Source organism: Brassica napus, chromosome C5 (genome assembly GCF_020379485.1).
Source record: "Brassica napus cultivar Da-Ae chromosome C5, Da-Ae, whole genome shotgun sequence".
Taxonomy (NCBI): Eukaryota; Viridiplantae; Streptophyta; class Magnoliopsida; order Brassicales; family Brassicaceae; genus Brassica; species Brassica napus.
The window spans coordinates 13,046,349-13,072,820 of NC_063448.1; the positions used below are offsets into that span (position 1 = coordinate 13,046,349).

The following is a 26,472-nucleotide window of genomic DNA, read 5'->3' on the forward strand; positions in this document are numbered from 1 at the left end:
AAAGTAACATTTTTTATCCTTTGTTGATTTTTCTATTTTTACTTTAAAAATAAAATATGATTAGAAAAAACTCAACTCTATTATAAAATTATTTTGTTTTTAAAATAAAAATGAAATTTTACGTCGGGAATGTTCTAAGAACTTGTCATTCAAAAATATCAAAGCTAATGCTCTTAAAATAGTCACTTTTCGAATGAATCTATTAATTATGATCAACTTTTAATCATTCAATCAATTAAACGGCAATGCAAATCTAGACGTTTGAACTCAAATTTAAGATTTGTTTATTTCAAATTATATAAATTAAAGTCAAATCATTTTCTGAGTCAAACTTAATTTACAGCTGGGATTAATAAATGCAATCCTGAAAGAATTAAGGGTTGACTTCCTATTATTGAAATTTATTAGTATTATTTTTTCACTGCATGAGTGTATCGTAAAGCCAAAGCGATATTGGGATCGGAGCTTACCATAGATCTTTTGAATGGGTAAAGCAATGTTAAGAAAATGAAGATCAAACGTAAGCAAATCAAATCAAGCAGAAGAAATGCAGATCATGAAATTATGTAGAACAAATGAATATCTAGCCGATCAAACTAATTTACTTAATCATCATATTTAATTAAATGTTATAAATTTTTAAAATAATGAAAGTTAAATATGTAAAAAAAATTAGTTTTAATTAAAAATAAAAATATAGGAAAAAAATAATTTTTTATTAAATAATATTGTAACATATAAATTTTCATAATTCATTGAAACATAACAAATTCAAAACATACTTTTTTTTTCTTCATTTTAATGGATGTAGATATATAAAATAACCTGAAAATTGAAAAATAATAATTAAACAAAAATAAAAATACTTGCATTTTCTATAATACATACTTTTTAACTATTACAAACATAATTTATAATTAAAAATTTTCATGAATAATTAATAAAATAAAAGATAGAATGAATACATGTGTCCAACTTTTTTTAATCAAAAGAAATAAATTATTTTAGAATAAAAAATAATGTTACAAAAAGCAATGCTAGAAAAAAAAGAAGCAAAATCTAAATATAACTAAGAAATTATTCGATATTTCATTTTTTACAGCTATTAAATCATTTCAAAATAACTTTAGAATTATAAATATAACTAAGAAATTAAAATACAAATTATCAAATAGAATACATGAGCTCATCAAACTAATTAATATAAAAATTATGAAATAACAAATAGTTTTTGTAAAAAAATATTAATTGTTTAATTTATGTTAGTTATTGAGAACAATAAAAATAAAACAAAGTATATATATATATATATATATATATTAATTATATGATTCTTTACAAAAAAAAAAAATTGAAAATACAAAAAAAAGCTTAATTACATATTGCAAAAAAGAAAAAATAGTGTTACTTTTCCGATCATATATATGTACGTAACAATCGGAGCTCCAATTTGACAGCAATTTGTTTTGGTTGGGGTAATGTCTCTTTAATTGTTTTTTTTGTAAATTGAGTCTTTTAATTATTATTTAATCTGTACATGTATTGGTAATCTGCATGCAACCTAGCCCATTTTTTTCTTGTCTATGCAGATCAATAATTTTACACTATAATAGATCTGCATGCAGATTTTTTTGTTATTTTATAATTTTGTTTTGTTCTGCAATTATAATGTTGAATGGCAAAAATAATGCAGTCTAATCTGTATTATAAATGGCCTGCAATTATTCTACATTTGGCCTGTTTCACATTCAAAGCCCTAGTTTAAAGTCTGCCCAATCAAACTTATATCTTCATGATGATAAAATAATCAACAGCTATAATAATGATAAAATGCAATAAGAATTCAACTTCGGGAAAATAGATATAGAAAGAGAATTCAACTTCGTAGATGCGAAGGAAATGAGAGAAATAAGGGATGGTTATGTCGACACGTTGGTAATCACGTGTTCTCCCGTGCATGTGGCCCTTAATCTTGGCGTTAATCTATCTTACTAGCTAATGGTTTATATAATCGATGCTCTTAAGGGTCAGGTCACTAATCTACGTGCGTACAATACAACGTACTTTGATTTAACAGAAAACTTAATAACTAGACATTAGATATATGATATAACGAAGGAAAAGTTTACTGCTAATCCAATGATCCATTTAGATCTCAACAAGCAGACAAGCTACCCGACAAGATGCTACGTAATTAGTACATTATATGTTTGTTAGTATGTTACAAGACATAATTTGAATATTAGTCAGATATACTTTACCTTATCAACTAGTATAAAATAATCACATTGTAAAGCTATCAAATGGTAATAAATAGTCTGATTTGGCACGCGTTATTAAGTAGTAGTATTACAGTACTTAGCAAATGGATACACAAATGATGATAATATATATAAATGCATGTACCAACGCATTGAAGTATTGAAATGATAAGGTATATATAGAAGAGAGTGCAAGTGATCAAATGTTACGATGTTTTGTTTAATGAGAATTTATGACTGTCTTGCACTCCACGATGACAAGATGCAGATGCGGAGAACGTAAGTGACTATCATCATCGATCTACGTTCACACTAGTATATAATATGATCACCCATACACTATAGTATTAATAAAGAATGATTCGTAGAGAATGTAAGTTTGATTGCCAGTTGGGAAAAAATGATTGCGTTGAATAATACAATTAAATGGATCGAATTTACAAGAATATAGTTATAAGGGTTTTATTTTATTTTCTTATCATCAGTTATAACTTATTAAGGATTTATAAATGTAATATGAAAATTCATCTTAAGTTTATAGGAAAACTAATTTTGATTTTGTCCATAGGTAGTACGAAACACATATCTGAGGTTGAATCAATTATAACTTTTCACAGAAACTAATCCAATCGTTTACCAAAACATAGATTATCAAATGATTGAATAATAAAAATTTAGTGATTTACATTAGTAAACCTAACAATGGCGAAAATCGAAGGTAACTTGACGGAGAAGAAACGGAAAAGGAGATGCACACAGCTCGGCAACCGCCCACGTTTACATCTTAACCCCTTCACACATTTATCGATGCAACTCTACTTCCCCACACACACACACACACACATGCTCTTCTTCACCTCTTCATACACACACGCCTACTCCTCTTCTTAACTATTATATATAGTTACCATATACCCTAATCAACACCAAGTGACCACTTGCCAAGACCAAAACAATGATGTTGCCGTATAACGCATACAACAGCTACCAGCACCAGTTCCCATCGCCAGAGCTCGAAATTCCCGAGAAGTGGAAGGTTCCCTACGGACACGACGAGACTGCTCCACCTTGTCCTCGCTGTGCATCTTCCAACACCAAGTTTTGTTACTACAACAACTACAGCTTGTCTCAGCCTAGATACTTCTGCAAAGGTTGCCGTCGATACTGGACCAAAGGCGGCTCTCTCCGCAACATTCCCGTCGGTGGAGGCTGTCGCAAGAGAAGCAGGAGCAGACATAACAGTCACAAAAGGTTTGGTCAGAACGAGAATCTGCAGCGAGATGGTCTTATCAACCAAGATGATGGGTCCCAGGCAAGCCATGCTGGTTCTGTTATTGATCTGGCTGCGGTTTTCGCACAGTACGTGACTAACGGGAGCCCTTCGAGTACAGATAACACTACCGGATCTGATCAACATTCACCGGTAACAACAACAACAACCAATCATGCTTTAGATTCCTTGACTTGGGACATCTGCCAAGAAACTGATGTGAATCTTGGATTCTCTGGGACCGAGAAGATCCAAGATGGTTTTGGCCAGTTTCTCCAAGAAGATGAAGAGGAGATGTTCGAGTTCCAAGGTTTACTAGATGACAAAGAGATTCAAGAGATCTTAGATTGCTCATTCTCGGACGAGCCAGACCAGTTGATTTCTCAGGGGAGCTTCATGATCAATGGTGATCACTGGAGTTCAACAGATCTTGCAACATTCGGGATTTGACCAAGAAGATCATTCCTTTCTATTTAATCAAATATACTTCAATTAATTACATACTGAAAACGTACCAGTTACACGAAAAAGTCATTCTTATATTGTTCATTAATTTACATCACACATGAACGCTCCCACGAGATGGGATCCGTGGAGTAGAGTACTGTATATTTTTACTGAATAATGAATACAACTTACACTTTCTACATAAGTAATTTTACTGGCCATCCTCTTGAAGTTCTTCTGCCTTGCCTTCTCTCCTTTCAGCTTTTGATTTTGGAACAAACCTGTAAGTGTTAAAACTAAATCTTAATAGTTGTACTTCTGGTCCTGGTAGAGAAGAAACGAAGTTTAGTTGGTTCCGACACGCTACAGACCTGAGTCTATGGAACATAAATTGTGATATAGAACAATCAACTCGCCTGAAAATAATGTTGCGCAACCGGGTTTATAGAGCACAGTCAATGTCTTAGCTCAAGATTCTGTTCCAGGATGCCACTTTATGCTGCAACCAACGCTTTAAGAAGTACCAAATGCAGTTGGCTATCGAAGACTGGAGACATCGTAAAACGAAAGATCAAAGAAAAATGTAAGGGAATTTGAGTGTACCTTGGCTTTTGATTCGTTGGTATTGGTTGACAGCTAAGTACAAGATCAATCGCGAGGCTTAGATCTCTGCGAAAAATGCAAATATAACATGTTAGGTTTTTACTAATGTAAAAAACACTTGTCTGTAATATAAAAGCATATGGATAACGCACCTCCCAGTTACTGGTGTGTTATTGCTAGGCCGGGAATCATCAAACTGGCCGTGATAGACCAGTTCAAATGGCCTACGACCATCCTGATCCATTTTACAGGAATAGGATAGAGTTAAATAAACAAGTCACAGTTGTCATAAGAAGAATCTACTGGTATGAGCTTGAAAAGGAACTCCGAAAGATTACCTTCTTATATAAGAAAAACTCAGGGGTACAGACAGCTCCAAATTCCTTTGCAACCTCTTGTGACTTGAGGAGGTAAGAGAGAAAAAGATCAAAACATGAGTATAATCAACAAACAAACAATGCTGGAAAAGAACAAAGAAGCAATGAACATACAAAGATTTACCTCATCATACAAGTAAGGAAACGGGTACTTGAACATTTTGGCATCTTCTGCCATGAACTCCGGCCCATCCTGCCAAAGTAACACAAAAGCAACTTTGTAGAAACCTCATCCACAACAACAAGCATTGACATTTGAACACTAGAGAAAGAGTCACACAAACCTGAGGATGTGTTACTACAGAATTCGAAGATATTGCAACAACAGCCAGACCTTTCTGCAGACAATACAAAAAATTACTCTCTAGTAAAAAAGAACACAGCTATAAAGCAAATAAAGCAAATCTTTGGCACCTTCATATAGAAATTGGAGAGCTTTACAATGTCTTTCTTCAAGTGAATCACAAAGGGGCAATGATTACAGATGAACATAACCTAACAAAAAGGTTCAAACTTTATATACATAACCTAAAAGATGAAAGATAACACACTCACCAGTAGACATGGATACAGCTCGAAATCATCTAATCTCCATACATTCCCGGTGAGCGGCTCCGGAAGCTCGAAATCCGGAGCCCTAGCTCCTAATTCGACTCCGCCTGACTCAATCCTGGCGGCGCGTACCACAACGCGCCTCGGCGTTTGTGCATTGGCTCTCCGCTGTAGATAACTGAGGTTCAATCTTCTCAGTGACGAGAGTCTATGGGAAGAGATAGCGAATGCGCTTCGTGGAGGGATTAGATAAGAGGCGGTTATGGCGGTAGGAGAAGCAGCCATTGTAGTCAGTCACTCGATGTTTCTTCCCCGGAGCCACAAACCACGCGTCGGTATCTTTTTGGAGAACTGTAGATAAATCAGCCCAACATGTAAAAATCTACTACAAAGTGAATCAAAATGCTGAAGTGAAAACAAATATGCTAGTGTGAAATTCTTTTTTTTTTTTTCACATTATGTGCTCTACGCTTTGAAACATCCAATTTTCCTTAGGGATTATAGAACTTGACGCTTGTTTTGTAACAAATTCATGGACTAAGAAGATTCTTGGTCCGAGAGCCACCTCGGGGGAACTGAGTCAACATAAACCATAGCAGATGGTGAAGTCCTAGCACTTTGTGCCAGCTTTTCCGCCAGAGTATTTTGCGCCATTGGTATATGCTGGATAGTAAAGTTAAGAAAGAATTCCTTACATCGCAGAAACTCCTCCATGTGTGTAGTGAACGCCGGCCATTCTGTCGGTGTAGACACCATCTTCACCAATTGAGAACAGTCTGTTGCAAACACCACTTCTGAGATTTGTAGGGTCTTCATGCATTCCATCGCCCATATCAAAGCTTCACACTCAGCATGTAAAGGTGATAGACTCCTGCGAATAGACATTGCACTCATCATAGTATCAGTTGATCCATCTTTTCTGTAGACCCATCCATGCCCCGTATAAAGATCATGTTCCTTCCATGCTCCATCTCTATAACACTTGTTAACTCCATGTGGAAAATGGTTCTCTGCAATATGTAGAGATTCACGATTTATAGACTCCTCTGCCTGGGCTTCAGCCCACAAAACACCTTCTATCTCCGCCATCCGAAGAATATCAAAAGGGGTTTTTATCTGATTCTTAAAAACTTTAGCGTTTCTATTCTTCCAAATATACCACAATATCCATGGGAAATAATTCAAATCCGGTTCCTTGGGTAATCGCCAGAAAAGATGGTCCATATTTGTGAAAAGTGACGGGGTGGGGAAAACTCCTGGGCATGAGGGAATATTAGATAAAGCCCACGTTTGTAGTGCTAATGGACACTCAAACAGAACATGATTAATAGATTCTTCTTCTGCACCGCATATTTGACATTGCACATCACATTTTATCCCACGTGAATAAAGATTCTTGGTTACCGGTAGACTACCCGAATGTATCTGCCAAACAAAATGTTTCAGCTTTGGTGAACATTGAAGCTTCCAAGAATGAGCCAAAAGTGGTTTAATATCTGGTCCTAAAACTCTATCCGGAGATCCCATATCCGGAAATAATTTATCCGTTCGATAACCTGATTTAACTGTATATCGACTGTGATCCGTAAAATGCCATCCATATGAATCTGATTTTGGGTTACGGCTAATGGCTAATGGCTAAACTCCGTATAATATCCAGATCGTCCTGGTGAATAGATAAATATCTACGAATTGCAGTAGTTAAAGTTTTTTTTTTTTGCTAAATAGTATTTCAAGTTCATGATAGCAAATATTTTATTTAATCATTCCGTGATACTATATTATATAATTTCTAATGATGTCAGAAGTGATGTCGGAGGTCTTTTGATCTCAAGTCAACTAGCAATAAATATGTTAAATAAGTCACCACCATGACAAAAAAAATTATATTATTTAACAGTATTATTACTATTTTTTAACATCAAGAGAAGAGTACTAGTAAATTGTAAACCTGCGAAACTCTTTAAAATAAAATCTCTCTCGTATTTGGATTTTATTGTAAGTTTTTTTTAACGTTATATGGCTATATTATTATAAATTATGATAAATGTTACGAACGATTTTACAACCGACAATTCTATTTATCTTATGAAATTTTGCATTTGATTGCACCATCATGAACCGTCCTACGAGATCCGCATATTATTTACTACGTGTTAAAGTTTTCTTTTAATCATTTTTTCTAATAATTTACATAATTTTAGTTTTGCTAAAATTTGAAACCCAAATTATGTGGTATATAAATCCTTAGTCAAAACCACCAGTGAGAAAATGTAGATTTTAGGTTTTAACTAAAGTAAATGAATGTATGATAAAAAGATTTGTTTGCTTGTTTATATATATAACATTTTATATCAATATATATTATTATTGGTGCAAACACAGGAGCGTGAAGTCACGCGCCCCCAATTATTTTCTCTCGAAACCTAGTGCTCGTCGTCTTCAAATTTCGTCTCCGTCTCGCCTCTCCGGTGCTGTTAGGCACTGCGAGAGGGCCCACGATCGATTCTCCCACATAGCCCATCTCTCTCCGTTGACGTTTCTGTTGGTGATGGGTCTCTGTTCTGCTGGTGGTCGTCTGCGAATTTTTAGCTCCGGCTTCAGTTCCATACCGAGATGGTTGTGTAGTGTATTGGCTTATCTAGCGACTAGGCCGGCACTCTGCTGCTTCTCTCCACCGGTGAACATCTCTCCTCTCCCAACATCTAGGTTACTTCGACGGGGTGGTCCCCAAACGTCGCTTCTTGCCATCTCGATCCAAGGTTTAATCGAGTGAGGCTGTGGAGATTCTTTGATTTCATGGAGCTTGGGGTCGCACCTTGCGGCTGGAGGAGGGAGTAAGACCCGGGAGGTGGTGATGTTGCACCCTTACCCTTAACCGGCTGAGTGGACAAGTGCGGTTGGGTGAGTTGCTCGCTATTAAGCACATGTTGTCCCGTCTTTTCTGGAATTAGGTTCAGATCTTACCCAGCCCGGACTTTGAGGGCGGTCCTTGAGCGGGTTCGACTATGTTTCTCTGAGAAAGGTAATTGTTCAGGCTGTAGATTGAAACAACTTCTTGCTAGCGTCGTGTTCCTTGGGCTCTAGTCTTCGGGTCTCTCCATTCTTGTCCATTCGATTCGACCTTTCATCCGACTTTTCAAGATTGTATATGTTGTCCTGTTCGTCTCCAAGCAGAACGGTTTCAGCTTCGATTGTCATTTGATTACATGTTTTTAAACTTTTTTGCCGTGTAATCAAGCATAGAGGTTTTACAGCTTGTTTAACAACATCTTGTAACCTCAACTTTCATTTTCTAAATGATATTTACAATTTAGCAAAAAAACAAATCAATATATATTATTTTTTATAACGTATCAATATATATTGTTATATGATAATATTGTTAGAATAAGACTATTATACAAAGGTTCTATATATACAAATCAATCAGTATCTTAGGGGGATGTATTCAATTTAACATTTGATGTGATTTGATTTTTAATGGGGTTTTAGATGATTTCAATAAGTTGCAGAGATTTAAGTGATTTTTGTTAAACTACTCTAGAATATCACCTAAAATTATGGGATTTGAGTTTAATTTTTTTAACTACGAAATCCTACCCAAACACCCTAAAATCACCTGAAAACTTTAAAACTCCACAACTTAAAATATTTTCAATAACAGTAGATTTCAGAGTACTTTAAGAAATGTCAAATTCAATAACAGTGGATTTTAAATGAGTTTTTAAAATTCATGTTTCAATAACAGTGGATTTATCATTTTAATACAAATCACCTGAAACTCTCGGTTGAATACATCCCCTTAGAAATGCTAGAGCCAAGACATTCTAAATAAAGATAGCAATCATTAATAAAGATGGCTACCTTTTTATGTTATAAATTAGTGAATATTCTCTCTTTTTCTATTAATAGAAGCATATTAAGACCTAATACATGTAATTAGTGCCATATGGTCGGCACTCGGGAGGACCGTAGATGCTACTGTATATTCATGTTATAACCATATACAATTCCTACCATTATATAACTTAAGTATTATTACAAAAGTGCTAGTGGCGATAAAGAAATAAGAATCATAGAGGATCAAATAATTCTTTCACTTTTTACAAAAAAAAATAATAATAATTCTTTCACATGTAAGTGCTCAAATAGGCCAATCGACGGTTTCACATGTGGCTATATGCATGGGACGGTCGTATGCATAGACGTTACCCCGAAAATGGTACGGACCAGGCGTTACTTTAGTATGCAAGAAGAAAACTTTTAAGAGTGGGGACTCTCTCTCCTCCCGAGTTTTCTCCTCCTTCTGCTCCGGTGGTCGCCGCCGCGTCCTCTTTGCGACCGCCGGAAGTCTCTCCTTCTCTGCTCTTCTCTCTGTTGTCTTCTGGTGTTCTCTCCCTCTGTCGTCTCCTTCTGTTTTCTGCGGCGAATTTAGGTCGTTTTGTCTTAGATCCGGTTCAGATCCGGGTTCTCTGGTGCTTCTCTAGTCGGGTTCTTGGTGGTGGCGCTGTTTGAGGACGGCGGTTGCGCTTCCTAGTCTACGGCGGCGGGGTGCTCTAGGGTTTCCGTCCGGCCCATTTTTCCTGAGTTCGGCCGATCTTCTGCGAGAGTGGAGTTGCTTGTAGCGTCGAAGAGCTTTGCTGTCCATGTGCCTCGTTCCGGCGTCCTGTTGAATCGGTGGTGTGGCGGCAGCAGTTTCGCTTAGGTCTTTGTTTTCGCGAGTCAAAGACCTTTCTTCTCTAGCTCCTCCGGTGGTCTCTGGAGGAGGCGCGTGGGTTCGTCGATGGTCGGGTTGCGTCCCAATCTGTTGGCTTTCCCAGTGGCGGCGCGTGGTGGCGGTGGCGGCGCGTGGTGGCAGCGCGTGGTTTGAAAGGTGGTGCATGGTGGTAGCACGTGTCATCGGAGGTGTTTATTTTGGCTCCGTTAGCGAGCTATTCCAGTGTTCCGGTGGTTTACCTTGCCCCCACCCTTGGAGTTTTCGGCGGTGTGGCCTTGCGCCTCGCTCTCTCATCCCATTTTATGTGCGGCTTTGACTCGTTCTCCTTGGTGTTGGTTGCTGCGAGTCTCCGTGCAGCAGTGGGTCACTCGGCCTGCCTCTTCTCTTTTAGGCGTATTCCCGGAGGGTGAGTTATATGCGGTCCGCTCCCTCTATATGTGGATTCGGTTCAATGGATGTAAACGGTCACGAGGGGTCGGGTTTGAAGACGGCATTCTTCGGGTCTGCTTCTCGAACGACGGCATCGTCGCGTAGACACTCACTCTCGTGCCGTCGGGGTGCTTATGTCTGATGTTTTTGGGTGGTTCGTGCTATGATTCTTCGGGCGGTTTGTGTTGGGTTAGGTTTCGGAAGTTGCAGGATCCATAGCTTCTAGGTTTGAGGGCGCCTATCTCTCGGCTCGTGGCAACTATCTCCTCCTCTCCGACCTTCCAGCTCGCTTTGGTCTTTGCCTGATCCGCTGCTTAGCTGGTTGCTAGTCTAGTTTACCCGCTTCGGTTTCTTGTCTTTGTCGTTTTGTTGTGTTGTGTAGTTTAATTTTTACGCATTCCGCTACTCGTCATCTTTGTAATCGCTGTCAAAAATTCAAAACTTGGTATAAAATTAAACATTTTACCAAAAAAAAAATAAAAAATGGTACAGACCGTACGATGGTATGTGGAGATTAGGCCTGGGACTTATTATCCGAGATCTGGATTCGATCCGAGATCCGCTCCGGATCCGCTCCGAAAATAGGATATCCGGGGTGCCCGGATCCGAATCCGGATAGTAAAATCTTGGATCCGTGCATACCGAATCCGGATCCGGATATCTTAATTTTTAGGTCCGGATATCCGGATCCGGATCCGTATTTTTAAAATACATTAAATTTTTAAATTTTATTAATATTTATATTTGATATATTAATATTTATACATGAATTAATCTTATAATATTATATTTCAGTTTTTACAATATTATAAACATATATAAATATATTTATAAATATTTAATTTATGTATTATATTAAAAAATTAGTATTTTTTTGTTAAAAAAATTATTTTTAATTATTTTGACGGATCCGGATCCGGATATCCGCGGATAATAGAAAATCGAGACGGATATCCGAAACCCGGATATCCGGAAACCACGAATCCGGATCCGGATATTAAATCCACGGATCCGGATACCCTAAATTTCCCGGATATCCGGATCCGTCCCACCCCTAGTGGAGATATTAATGTATATGGTAGGAAACCAATTTATATACTCTTAACAAGTTATTATCGCAATTCGCAAATATCTTGTCAAAAGGTTACTTTACCAACATCAAAATATTACTTTAGTTATATAAGATTTGAGGGTTAGTTCTTAAAAATTAAAATCGTAAGAACAAAAAAAAAGTTGTGGTAGTTGGTACGATATTATGAAAAACTTGTTAGGTTAAATTAAATTTTCGTTGTGACAGTTGCAATGTACTTATATCTGTAAAGTTTTTGTAACGATGGATAATTTTGACATACCAAACTATAAAATTGATTATAGGTGATTACACAGATGACAATTTTACCATTAATTTACATAATTTAACTTCTGTGAGATTTGAAATTTAACTTTTTGTTATAGAATCATTAATGAACTATTAGTTAAACTATTAGATTAAAGAGACTCCCCAATTGGTAAAAGTTTTCATGTTCTACTATTAATGGTATTACATAATGTCTAAAGTATTAATATAAGAAATGTTTGATATCGAGGGACACTTATTGGATAAGATGGTTTGTAGCAAATTAAAGCTTTATCTGATTATTTAATATATCGAAAATCATAATTTATTAAAAATATTACAAAATTATAGGAAATACATGTATAATTACATGCAATTAATTCCGTATTTAAATGATTGATGTTTTAAGTTTTTCTGTATTTGAAAGATTGACATTTTAAAGTATAACTAGACCCTGCGCGGATATGAATTTTCAGTTTTTAATTATTTATTTTATTAAATGATGTATTTGTAATATTCGCTCATATTATATTCATTAAATAAATATTTTTTTGCATCTTAAACTATCTATTTTTTTACGAATGTTTGATATCATATAAAAAATATAAAAAAAATGAGTATATAGAGTTAATTAGATAATTGTAAAAACAGAAAAAAATAATTTCGTGTGCGATGTCATATAAATAATGATCCGCCCAGTTAACAAAAATCATGATTTTTATATGTGTAATTTTTATTATTTTGACCATTTCCTTAAAACTATATTAAATTTTACATATTTTAATTAGAATATTTTAATATCTTTACATTTTTATTTGAAATGCAACTCAATATTTTTAAAAAATTATAACAAAATATTTAAAAAACATTTTTAGAATTTGTTTGAAAAATACGAAAATTACATTTTAAATTAAAACTATCCTAAAATATGATAAGTTTTGATGTAAACGAAAACTCAAATTATGTCAAAAATAATTATATTCAATGATAATAACAATTTAAATTGATTATTTTTAAGAAAATACATTTACAAATATATTGTTTGAAAGAAAATTCATTTATCTTTCAAATATAAAACGAAAATATTATAATTAATTAATAAAAAATATAAATAAAAACCATAAATTTAGCAAATGACAATTGAGTTATATTATGCTAAAATTTTATTTCTAACAATTTAGCAAATGACAAATGAGTTATGAGCAAATAATACCATATAATTTTTAAAAGCAGAGCCATTCTTAAATATTTTTTGAATAAATAATTATTTTTAAATTTAATCAACTAAAAATAATATCCGTACAATTGTATGAGTCAAATTCTACTTTTATTGATGCATGTTATATATTAGTGCTGCATGTTTTAGGTAACATTTTAATGATGCACGTTTTTTAAAATCTCTATTATTAAAATTATGCACGTAAGGATAACTCATGAGTTTTCTTGGTTGATTAAATGACATTATGTCCAAATTTATTTAAGGAAATTTCATTAAGGTAACTGAAAGAGACAAACAATAAAATAGGAAGTTTAAATTCATTTAAGCATATTTCATTAATTTAACTGAAAAGATAACTAATAAATTAGGTAGTTTTATTCGTTTTACGATATTTTATAAATGCAGCTGAAAAAAACTAGCAAAAAAATAGAAAGTTTAATTAATAAAGTAACAACATTTTCAAATGGGTACTTCTCTTTTAATAATATAGATAAATGCATTTGTTTTCAAACTAAAGCACAAATAAAATATAAGTAGTGAAATTTTATTGGTAAAACCAAAATATAATAAACAAAAAATATGTATAATTTTTTTTAATATGTGTGAACAGTTTTAATATATTTGTATAGTGATTCAAATGATTGGATTCATGAACGAAAAGCTGACAATCCAATGATTAAGAAATTGGGAGAAGATTCCTTTTATTTCATCCTTGCATGCCTTTATGGACCAACCAGCACATCTAAACGGAACCCTAAACCCATTTAGTTAGTACAAATAGTCTTTTTCAACGGTTAGTTTAATCGTTAGTATCCATCTTTTTATTTTATTTTTTGAAACCATGGCGATCGAGTAGTTATCTATTAATTTTTTTTTAACATCAAAATAACATTGCAAGCGGTGGAATCTTTAAATAGATGTGGTGTATGATAAACGCAGTCTTATTCTTTTTTTCTTTTTTTGGATAGATAAATTTGTAGTTCTGCATAACTATACAATGTGTTTGTTGAAAATCCACAAATCATGTAATAATTTGGTCGTTCATGGGAACCCATCTAGCTGAACTTAAACTTGATGTATAGGTTTGACTTAATTAAGAGAGCCAAATACATTCACATATGTGTGTGGTATATGACTAATGCTTGAATCCAATTAACATCAAAGGTTCAGATAACCGGATCCGTTAGAGCCGTAAACCAAAATTTAGAGGTCAAAAGTGGGTAACCATCATCATTGTCTAAAGGAATCTAAGCGAATATAGTTGATTACTGTTTTCATGCCATACCCATAAATTATATAAATATATGCATTCAAATGAGTTTTATATGGGCCGTGGTTATCTTTGCTGGTGAAGTTTACTTGTCTCTGCTTCTTACCAAAAACAATAATACTATAATGAGGACTTTTATATCCCCTCTATATTATTTGAGAAGCATTACCACTTTTTTTTTAGCCACATGTCATCACTAGAATGATTCTTAGAATCATTAGAGAAATATGTTGGTCCATCTAATTATATAATAAAATTTTTATTAAACTAACAATAAATTCATCATTAATGTACTTTATTATTTCCTTAAATAAAATTTATGGAATTGCCTAATGTGGCTAAAGTATATATATGACAATTAATGATTTTGAATAATAAAGATTTGATAAAAAATAGTGTATCTTCTATCATATTTGTTTAATTTTAAACTATTAAATAAATTAAACAACCACAATAACCATATAATAAAAATTTAGATTTTTATGTATATGTTATATGTTATATTTTGAATTTTTAAAACTGTTAAAAGTCTCACATTCAAATTTTATGATCCATGGTTTAAAACTTTTGTTATGACAAAATACAAATGATTACAAAAATTATATAAATAAAAAGTCTAACTTAATGAATTATTAAGATTAATATATATATCATTTTAAATTAAACTATAAACCATATAAAATATAATATTTTAGTTTCAAAATTTACTTTGAACAGTTTTTTTGATAAAAGTTTTGAACGATCATTGACAACTTATTTTTTTTTAAATTATAAATTTCTAAAACTATTAATCCCACAATGAAAATTTTGTTATCAGTAATTTAAATTTTTTTTCTATAAAAGATACAAATGATCAAAAAAATATATGAGTAAAATCATCATTTAATAGACATTAATATTAAAAATATATTAAAATATATTATCTATGTTAGTATCATTTAAATTTAATAACATATCCTATCAAATATAAAAAAATATTTTTTGGATTAATAAAATTGATTTATATGTTCGCATCAATTTAATTATATATTTAATAATTACTGATTTTTAATTATTTAATATATATTTATTATTTCATAATATGTAAAAATATTTAATACATAAAATAATTTATATATATAATGTTGATCCCGCGCAAGGCGCGGATCTTAACCTAGTAAACAACTAAAGTTGAATGCCTTATAATTCTTCCTTTTATAATACAAAAGATATAACCAACTTGATAATTTAAACTTTAAAGTCAACGCGATGTTTGTACTTTGCATTTTTGTACTACTAACCCTATCCATTTATCTAGTTCTATCTCTCTCTATATATATATATATATGTATGCTCCAGATGTCTTGATTAAATAGAGAGGAAGTAAGAAGAACGACGAAAGAGAGAGAGATATGCAATGAAGAGAAAGATATATGAGATGGAGAAGAAGAAGACAGAGCTTCAAACCGCCATAGAAGAGCTCTCTCATGTCATCATAACTAAACCTGTAGATATCACTGAAACAACACATATACCCTTGAGGCCTCTTGTCTCCTTCTGCAACTTAATCATTCAAGTTCTTGGTATCCTTTTTATCTTAGAATATTCTTCATTAATTGTTAAATATTTAGAGTTACAAAACGAATCTTGATTGTCTAGATGATTGTTCTGAGCTTTTTCTGATTGCAGATAAGATAGGACCGACAATGGCTGTTCTTAGACAAGACATCGATCAAAATATTCAGGTAACCAAAGATAATGTAACTTCATGCACGTAAAGATATGACAAGACCCTTTGTATTTATTTTAATTTCTCCCCATTTTTATGGATTGAAACTCATCAGCATCATGTGTGCGTAATTACGTATGTATGAAATTATGAATGGTGGGTCTCTAGAAGATTAATTAAATCTATGCAAAAGGACTGTTGAACTTTTATGCTGATAATAACAACCAATCGCTTCATATAAAGATATATCCAGTAATTCAATTTCAGCCTTGTAGTTTCTTATTTGGTTGCTTTCAAGAGTGCTTTAGTCTATTTTGAAATGGCTTTCTATAAAATAGATAATCTTGTTTCCCTCTTTTTTTGCATTTCAATTGATTTTATATATTATTTATTGATTTGGGTGGTGTAGAGATTAGAGAAGCTTTATGAAACAGATCCTTGTGTTTACTCCAACTTGGTTGAGATTCTGAAGAAAGAAAGGAACGAGGGGACATACAAGATGGTTGCTAGTTGCAGTAGAGCCCTTCTTTGGCTCACTAGGTATTCTCGTTGATTAACTATTTTTTTTATTTCTTTTTTTTATCAACTTAAATTTATTAATTATAGTGTTAAAAGGTAATACAAATACATACATAATTCAGATGAAAAAAAAACAACAAGTAGAAGACAACAATAGATCAAGTGAAAACCTCCTCGATACACTTTTTTATTTCTTTACTCAAAAAAAAAAACTATTTTATGATCTCATCAATTATTTGTTAGAATCTCGTAACAAATAATTTTCATGCACTTCAGGATGCTTCTCTAACTCATTGCACTATAGTCTATAGACAATAATTAATTTGTCCTGTATGCATATTATTTCTCTTATTCGTTGCTAGTTTTCACTCATGTAAAAAGTTAGAAACAAATGGTCATATGATGTCCTTATGACAACATATGTACATATCATGTATGTATTTCATATTTTTGTACCCAAGTAGTCATATCAAATTTTGGAGAAAAACAGAGATGCATTTAAGAAATTCCTGAATGATTAATTTCTACGTTAATGTTAGTTAAATCGTTCTCTAAATAATACTCCCTCCGTTCTCGAAAGTAAGATTTTTTAGATTTTTTTCTTGTTCCACAAAGATAGATTTTCTATATTGTTAAGGTATTTTTTTATATTTTTGAATAACATTAATTGAGAATATTTGAATTGATTAAATTTCATTGGTGTAAAGTTATTGGAAAGTGTATAATAAAGTAAAAAATAAATTAAATTATAAACATTTATTAAATTCTTAATAAACGTGCATACTCTAAAAAATCTTACTTTCGGGAACAGAGGGAGTATAATTTTCAGTATTTAGACCAATTGTGCTTACTATTTTCTACCACATAGAACAATGGATTTTACTGCGGGTTTATTACGACTTTTGTCCAAAGAGATGTCCTCCAAAATGGAAGAACTTGTAGAAGAATGCTACATGGAGACTTTAAAACCGCATCATGGATGGATCGCGTCTGCTGCTTTCAAAGTACACAACATTATCACTTCCTTCAAGCTATATATCATACTTAACATGAGTTTTTTTTTTCAAAAATGTTAAACTATCTTTTTTTACAAAAAAGAATGTTAAACGTTCTTGAGATTATATGTTTTGATATCGTATTGAATATGTAATAATGAAGGTGTGCTTGAAGATAGTGCCTGACAATAAAACTTTTATGGACGCGATTGGTGCAAGAGACCAGAGCTATGAGACTCTTAGAGAAGACATTGATACATTAAGCTCATTGTTGACACCTATTCTCAACGAAATTTCCATTGTTCTGGTAATTACCATCAGCATAGATTATTCTTATACTAAAGCTATATTTACATTTTTAAATTTCTAGGTTGAAATATTGATATCATGCATGATGCGTCATTTTCTCTTTTCAGGAACTATACGGGTTGAACAGATTAAAATCGATGTAAAAGATGGATTCAGAAGTGATCTAATAATTAATGTTTTAGTTCAAGTTTTTTATTTTAAGAAAAAGGTCTTTATCTTTGTATGTATATATCAGTGGTATACAGTTTTTTTATTTAAATATCCGAACTAAAATGATTTTTCTTTTTTGATTAAAGGTTTTCAAATTAAAAAAAAACATAAAAGTTTACGAGATAGACTTTATAGTGGAATAAAATTTGCATGAAACAATTTTCATGAAAATTTCAGTTTCATACCTATGAAATATTAAAAGCAGAGACAAGAACCAATAATACAACAAAAACAGTAGATAGTGATAAGAGTCACCACCATAACTACAGTCTTCCATTTGAAGTCTTGATATTTTTTTTTAATTAATTTGAAGGTATTCTAGACCTATGAAAAAGTCTAATACTAATCTCTTAAGGAAAGTGCATTGTATGAATTGATCTTTTTCTGAATATTCAAATGTACTCTAGGCAAGAGATCCATATCTATGTGGCCACTTGATAGAGTATAGTAAAGTACATTTGAATCCGGGTTACTTAGGCTATGATTATCGCATGATTTAAAAGGGTTTCTTAACCAAAACTAGTGGCGGGCCCCACCAAAAATTATAAAAACCGGTGATAGAAACAACAAAATAAGGATCGATCTTTATGGAATTTTTGACTGTTCGCGGGCCCCACCGACACATGGCGGTCCGCGATTGGTTCGCCTTTTAATTAATTTTTTTTAATCAGACAAAAAGAAAAGAAAAAAAAAATTTAAGAAACCCATAAGGGGTTATAGGGTTAATGATGCTATTAGAGCATGATTATCCGGGGTCCTTAGCGAGGTTCTTAGTGCGTGGGTCTCCACAAAACCCTTAAGGATCGGTTACAAAAACTACTAATTAAAAACCGATTTTAGTGAGTTTCTTACACTGTTCACGGGCCCCACTGACTCGTGGCGGCCCGCGATTGATCTGTTTTTTAATTTATTTATTTTTTTAGAAAAAAAACCTAAGAAACCCAAATGGATTTCTTAAAGATAAACATGGCCTTAGTAACCCAAAACATGCATGCAACTATACCACTGTCACATTGTTAAATTTTGGTATTTGATAAGAAGTTTTCTATCCCTCTCATTTCTTGTCAATCTGAGAGAGTTTAAAGGTTCAGTCTCAGCTTCATCCACATTTCCTAGCACAGTGAAACGAATAGGACTCTCAAATGTATTAATTTGAGGCGGTGTTATTGAGGGATCTACAACTAAAGTTTCTTGAACCTTTGTGTTGATATAGATTGATGGAGAGAATTCCATAATATGTGTAGTAGGAGCAGACTGAGAATCTACTGATTGAGATAAACTATCGTACGTTGTTGATGATGCAAATCCTCCTATTGGAACAGAGGAGAAGAGTAGAAGTGAACCTTTTTAACTAAAATGATTTTACCTTCTTAAACTATATTGAAACAGAGGAGAAGAGATATGTATAGAAATTTTATAAAATATACGCTTTTAAAGGACGACTCGAAAATAGACATAAAAACACAGTGCAATATAGTTTGTTTATGAGATTTTTTTTTGTTTTTGGTAAATCAAAGAAGTGATATCATGGATACGATGGAAAATACATTAATCTTTTGCATCAAAATATTTTAGAATTCGAGTCTCTGAAATACGATTCATTATTAGTTATACTGATTAATTATAAAATTACATAGAATTTTAATCATAATACTATAGTCGTATATCTTAACGACTCAATTATCAGTATGATGAAAATAAAATTGTACGATGTAATTTTGTTTATAAAACATGTAAAAAAAATGTTGGTTATAGGTTGTAAGATGCAATAGTTTTCCTAATTTGTAATAGATTAAAAAAGTATGATAAAATTGAATCTGTTGTAAAAGTATGAGAAATTTGTCAGTGTATTATTAATGATTAATGGGGGTTTCTTTATATAAGGATTACAAGATAGAGATAAATGGAAAGTATACAAATCCTAATCCATCTAGATTTAGGATAACTACAAATATAAGGAAAAGGAAATCTAGTAATATGGAAACCCTAAGTCGGCTGCCTCTCTCTCTCCTAAGTCGGCCGCCTCTCTCTTGTCTCTCTCTAGGGTTTCTCGGCCATCTCTCTTCTAGGTATGAGCCGGTTATGGACATTCATCACTTGATTTATAACACTCCTCCTTGGATGCCATAACCATACATGATTTGTAATACGCTTCACGTTGCCTCATTAAAACCTTATCAGAAAAACCTAGTGGGACAAAACCATGATAAAGGAAAAAGAGTACAACACATACTACTCCCCCTGATGTGAACCTCAGTGTAGGTTTTTTAGTCTACGCATCTGATGCGTGATCTTTCCTGGACGTGCAGGAAGGGAGTAATCAAATCGGCCAAGTTTATTACTGAACCGTAATTGGATTACTTTGATCTTTCCGGTCTTTTCTCATGTCTTCTGACATCGTGTGTACATGGTCAAGAAGTGAACCTTTGCTGTCGACCACTCTATACTTTGGTCAGACATGTAGGACTATGGTCCTCGACCAAAACATTCCCACAGATACTCTCTTTGGCTATTAGCCGCCTATGACGATGTTAAAATGATGATTGATAGATAACGGACTGTATGAGTTTTCTCTATACTACCATCGACTATGCACTAATCTGATCGATCCATGTTGAGTCATAGACTTCTTTTATACATGTTCATAACTTGTCTCATGAGTGTCCAAGATCATGACTTGATCAATGATCATTGTTGTAATGAATTTTACAATCTTATCTAACTATGGCACTGTGGCCAAATACACTCATGAATCTCACATGTGGTCATCGATCTCTATTGCCTTAGGCAATGCCATATTCGTTTTTCATTGCAGTCATATCCTTATATTGATGTCGTCTCATGACCTATGTTGCTGTGGATCATATCACACAATGAATATATATTATTAGGTCATGGACCTCAGCCACACGATGGCTGATCTTTCCTTTCCACTAGCCATGACCAAAGAAGTAGGCCGGACACCTCTAGCCGGACGCCCACACAGATTTAATAGATAATATGTATCAACCAATTAACATTTCTTTAGGCTGGTTTAGTATAAAGTAAACAAAAGGAATTCAAATCTCTTTCATAAGTATATTGACTGAATTGGATTGTTCTTATACAACTCCTTTACATAATATATGCAGCTGCTTTGTTTCAGTCCATGAACAGCTTAGGAACAATGTTGTTCTTTCATCATTCAGTGATCCATATGTTGCTTACTACATCATTGTATATCAATCTAATTTCTTTCATATGACCAGACCTTTGTCAATTTCGAAATTTGTAGCAGCATCCACCACATAGGAGTTTATCTCCTTATAATCTGTTCCTTTGGTCTCTGTGAGTATCCTTGTGTAACAAGCTATGATCTAATGCTGTTAGTAGGAAAACATGAACACCTTTACACCTCGTGATCATGTACCATCTCTCACGGTTTCTTTTCCCTCACAAGACCCATCTATTTCACTGGTTTATCAGATGGCGTTTCTGAATATATGTATGGCCAATATGCCTATCTCTTCTATAGATACTTTAAAACCCCACGTTTATCTTTCAATCTAATCTTAATCTTTATGAGTACTCTTTCGTGGGTTCATGATCCTCTCTTATATCTTTAAACTCAAGTGCTACTCTCTTACGTATCCTTATACAAAGGTTTATGTGTCGACACTCTTTATATATATGTGGTTCCATTGTGTTCCAGACATGATCTAATTGGTTTGAGATCTTATTATCCAGGACCTTTATTACCTAGTAGCCTGGCGTCCCAAGCTACATGGTTTGGTACCTTAGATGTGTAGGTGCGCAGCTTTTTCTCAATGTCTGGTATGGTTTCTCTTATGACCTCGGATCTGTATTTGTCATTTTATGCACCTTTTCTTTTCTTTTTGACGTTCCTTTATCTTATGGAACACATTGGTCTATCTTGTATAGACTCTGTAGCAACTTGACTATGTCTCTTTCTAGGACATTAGATTCGTTTGGTGCTAAGCTGGTTATGACTTAGTCATTCTTTTCTTTTCTTTTCGGGTCAGTGTCTGGCATCTGATTAGCTAGCTTTGTTTAATCTTTCTTTGGACGTCTTTAAATCATATTCTCTAGTCCGAGGATCTTGCCAAGACAATGATGGTTAATATCATTCTATTTCTCTTATCATTCTTTTACTCTTTATTATCATTCTTTACCCAGCTTATAACTTTCTCCTTTTAATGTTGGATAGACGGATTCATTGATCATGAAATCCGTGTACCTGGCCATAATCTGATCACCCATATTTGGCTCAAGGTCTCTTTAAAATTCGTGGGAGAAAGTCATACTTTTATCCAATATATATTCTCAATCCTCTTTTGAGGTTCCATCTTAGACGACACATATGTATGTGGTGGTTTATTCAAAGTCTCTTAAGATGGTATATGTCTGGTTTATGATCTGTATTCAATCTGAGATGGGAATATCTATGCTCACTTATATGGCCTGATGCATCTTAACTTTATATACATGTAATTCATGATGTCCCTAAGCTTTATAGAATTTAGAGTCTGAGTTATACGGCCGAACCTTTGTAGGTAATGGCCTTTGCGGCCGAGCCGTTTATAGCATGGTCATAGACCATAGTAGTACACGAATTTGTAGTATTGATCATGTGTGATCATGGATCACGGGTTTATCCTCTCTCCCCCTCATGAACATACTATAATTTTGTGATGCTTAGGACAATAAAGCCTAATGAGTTTCCATTTGTGTACATGTTACACAACGTGAGATCTTATGGGATAACTCTTTGTGCCTTTTCAATATCAATATTTGCATCAAGTTTAGACTAGGATGGCTAATCCGGTCATGCCATATAGTGTATGATTTCCGTGGGATATATCAGTATGATCACCACGGCTCTTGCCTCTTATCATACTGATCTGTAGCATAGTTTTGATCAGTAGAGTACGTAGGTATAGTCTTGACCACTATCTCATAAGGTCTTAGGTGTTTTCTTTCTTAAATCTGAAGGAACTTGTTTCCTTTTGCCCATTGTTTCTATTTGGAAACCATTTTAACTCAATGGGTCACACATTCTTTGGGTGTATATAATGCCCTTTAGGCAATGCCTTGGCCATAGATTTCTTACTAGGCTACTATATCGTACCATAATGCCCTTTAGGCAGTTTCTTTTATCAATCATTCACATTATCAAATAAGATCAGGAAAGATATAATAGTAATGAACTCAAATCAAATCTATTATTATATATAAAATCGTGAATGATAATTAGGTTTAAAGCAAAACACAAATCAAAGACTTTAAACAAATGTCGAGATCTTTCTTAGTTAATAGATAAGCCGGCCACACCATCTGTTACATTGGACACGACTGCCTTGGATTCATCTTGATCCATTGCCTCAGGATATCTCATCTCACTACTTTTCTTTAGCAACTTATCATTCTCAATTACTGTTAGGGAAGAGATCAGATCATTGTAGGTGGTGAAACTTCTTTCTATGTAGATATGTTTTGACAACAGATCTCCTGGATGGAATGTGGAGTATGTCTTGAATAAGAAATCATCATATGTTACCACTTCACCACATAGTCTCAGGCTGTAAACAACTTTGGACAAAGCAAAGTGATACTCGGCCACAGACTCAAAGTCTTGGAATCTGAGACTCATTCATTCATGTCTGACCTTTGGTAATAGCACCATTGTGTATCTCGATTTTAATTCTATCCAAAGGCACGAGGAATCTCAATATATAGATACTGATTTCTCAGATCCTCAGTGAGATGATGGTGCATAATTGTTATGGCTCTTAACTTTTCACTTTTAGTTGCATAATCACCCTGAATGATACTCCTACCGAGTCCTCTTGATATCAGGACAACCGAAGTGTTCATTGCCCATTCTAGATAATTTTCTCCAGAGGGTTTTAGAATGGCATAATCCAATGGCTCAAATCTCGGCATCTAAAATCATATTATCAATCAATTCATGATTTAGAATTCATGCAACCAATTCAAAATAATCAGTGCATATGATTTCATAAGTCTCTCGACCAAAACACTTTACTACTCGACCATGGTGCGAGATAAGTCGAGAATGCAAGGTCTATATGTGATGCTTAGGCCACATGGCCATTTTGATGTGATACAACGATCCTAGAGACCGGTTCATGAGATATGCAAACAAGGTCACATGACCATTCAGATATGGTGTCTCACTAGACCACAAGGCCAAGCTATGATGCATTAAGCCACATGGCTTTCTATCACATGCTGCAAGCAAGTTATCAATCAAGGGCACAAGGCCGCGAGTATGAGCAATGCATCAGAACGATTAGGCCACACGGCAGTTCGGTATGATTCTTAACAAAGCCACACGGCCACACAATTCATATTAATTAGGGTTTACCAATTTCAAGGTTGGTAATATGTGGCTAGATTTTAGGGTTTCAGAATCAAATGATCTAGCAACCTATCTTTCATGCAATATGTAAATAATTCTAAACCTTAAATCAATCATTCAAGTTTTAAGCAATATGGGATTTAAGGTTTCAAGGCCTTTAGGAATTTAAAACGAGATTTAGGGTTTTAGTTTTAAACATTCAAACAATGCCTCACGGCCAAAGTATATGCCTCACGACCAATGGGTGCAATAGGTTTAACTCTTATGCATTTAGTTAACATGTAATTTCAATCCTAAGACGGTTTGTTTCTATCAGTTCATGATTCAATCAAACAAACAAACCAATCGGCCAAGCAATGAAACAAATCATGCGGCCACTTGATTTTAGTTTCAATACAATCCTAACATTAGATTCTAAGTTCAATTGCAATCAATCAGTAGTGATCATGTTCAGATATGAATGCAACAAGGCCACACGGCCACAGGATATGATCTAGAACAATTAACCTAGAATGTATCAAGGCCATACGGCCACAACTTCAAATTCGATTTCTAGGTTTTTAGGGTTTCAGTTTAAACAAGATAAGCAATTTAGATTCAAGTTTAAAACAATCCTAATCATAGTTCTAGGCGATCAATCAAACACTCAAGTTTAAAATCAAAAATTAAAACCAATTTTCCAAATTAGGGTTTAGGGGATTTCGAAAACTTTGATCTTTGATCAAAGGGATTAGATTTGAAATTCAAAAACCTTTAAGATTATGATTTTAATTGATCAGTGGATCAATCTCGATTTAGTGTTTAGGGGATCAGACTTATTTGAGCTCCGATTTACTTTTTAGGGTTTGATCTATTATCTTATGGCTTTCATCTTAAGGATTAGATTTTAGGATTTCAATCTCTACAAACAATCCAAATTCAATTCTCATGTTCTTAGAATTAGGGTTACCTTTTTGTTTGCAGGTTGTTGAAACCGGACCACCAAGATGAACGGATTAACCTCGAGCTGCACACGGACGGACGCGAGCTGGTTGCTATCGGATCGTCGTCGGATGCGAGCGGGGCGCGTCTGCTTCCTATCGGGTTTGCGAGCGGCTGCTTCCTATCGGGTTTGCAAGCGGCTGATCGGGAATGCGAGCTGGCGGATGGGGAACGCGAGCTGGTTGTGATGCGAACGGGAAGCTGAGGTCGTCTAGGATCAGGAACACCTTAGGGCTGGAGCTGATCGGATGGTGATGAGCTGGGACGCGAGCAAGAACGGATTAGGGTTCGTCGGGTTCGGATTAGGGTTCCAAAGCAAATCGATGCGCACTGTATCGGGGCGTGAGGGCGCGTCGGTGGTCAGATCGACAAACGGTTTGCACTGAATGATTCCTCTTAGCAAGAGCTTCGATTTGATATCTTGATCATTTTCTGGGTCTTCACGGTTTGGGAGAACGACCTCTTTGAAGTTCTGAGGTAGATTCCTTTCGTTTAGGGTTTTAGGGGTTTTGTTTTAGCCTCAGGGTGTTTGAGACTATCGTGCTGATAACGTGTTGTAAAAGTATGGGAAATTTGTCTGTGTATTATTAATGATCAATGGGGGTTCTTTTATATAAGGATTACAAGATAGAAATAAATGGAAAGTATACAAATTCTAATCTATCTAGATTTATGATAATTACAAATATAAGGAAAAGGAAATCTAGTAATATGGAAACCCTAAGTCGGCTGCTTCTCTCTCTCCTAAGTCGGCAGCCTCTCTCTTGTCTCTCTCTAGGATTTCGGCCATCTCTCTTCTAGGTATGGGCCGGTTATGGACATTGTTTATAACAGAATCAATTTTTTTAATAGTAACCTTATAGTAAGCCCATTACAATATTAGG

General features: G+C 34.0%; 3 protein-coding genes across 12 annotated transcripts; 2 read left to right on the forward strand and 1 right to left on the reverse strand.

Moving 5' to 3' along the window:
* Positions 1-2,703: 2,703 nt before the first annotated feature.
* LOC125586912 (dof zinc finger protein DOF1.2-like) lies at positions 2,704-4,305 on the forward strand. Its single transcript, XM_048756776.1, has one exon. The coding sequence runs from the start codon at positions 3,217-3,219 to the stop codon at positions 3,979-3,981; it is 765 nt and encodes a 254-aa protein (XP_048612733.1). The 5' UTR covers positions 2,704-3,216; the 3' UTR covers positions 3,982-4,305.
* BNAC05G16600D lies at positions 4,004-5,913 on the reverse strand. Of its 10 annotated transcripts, none has more exons than XM_013816522.3 (9): positions 5,514-5,907; positions 5,373-5,453; positions 5,243-5,296; positions 5,083-5,151; positions 4,920-4,982; positions 4,734-4,816; positions 4,582-4,647; positions 4,395-4,477; positions 4,004-4,259 (listed from the first exon to the last, which is right to left on the reverse strand). In XM_013816522.3, the coding sequence occupies exons 1-8, from the start codon at positions 5,793-5,795 to the stop codon at positions 4,447-4,449; spliced, it is 729 nt and encodes a 242-aa protein (XP_013671976.1). In that variant the 5' UTR covers positions 5,796-5,907; the 3' UTR covers positions 4,004-4,259; positions 4,395-4,446. The 10 variants fall into 10 exon arrangements, with proteins under 10 accessions (XP_013671976.1, XP_022567891.1, XP_048612737.1 ...); XM_022712170.2 differs by having other exon boundaries at positions 4,004-4,302; XM_048756780.1 differs by having other exon boundaries at positions 4,350-4,477.
* A 9,827-nt stretch (positions 5,914-15,740) lies between these two features.
* Positions 15,741-18,305, forward strand: LOC106374637 (glycolipid transfer protein 2). Its single transcript, XM_013814622.3, has 6 exons — positions 15,741-16,046; positions 16,153-16,208; positions 16,602-16,732; positions 17,580-17,715; positions 17,870-18,013; positions 18,123-18,305. Exons 1-6 carry the CDS (start codon positions 15,881-15,883, stop codon positions 18,156-18,158), a joined length of 669 nt encoding a protein of 222 aa, XP_013670076.1. The 5' UTR covers positions 15,741-15,880; the 3' UTR covers positions 18,159-18,305.
* The last annotated feature ends 8,167 nt before the right edge of the window (positions 18,306-26,472 follow it).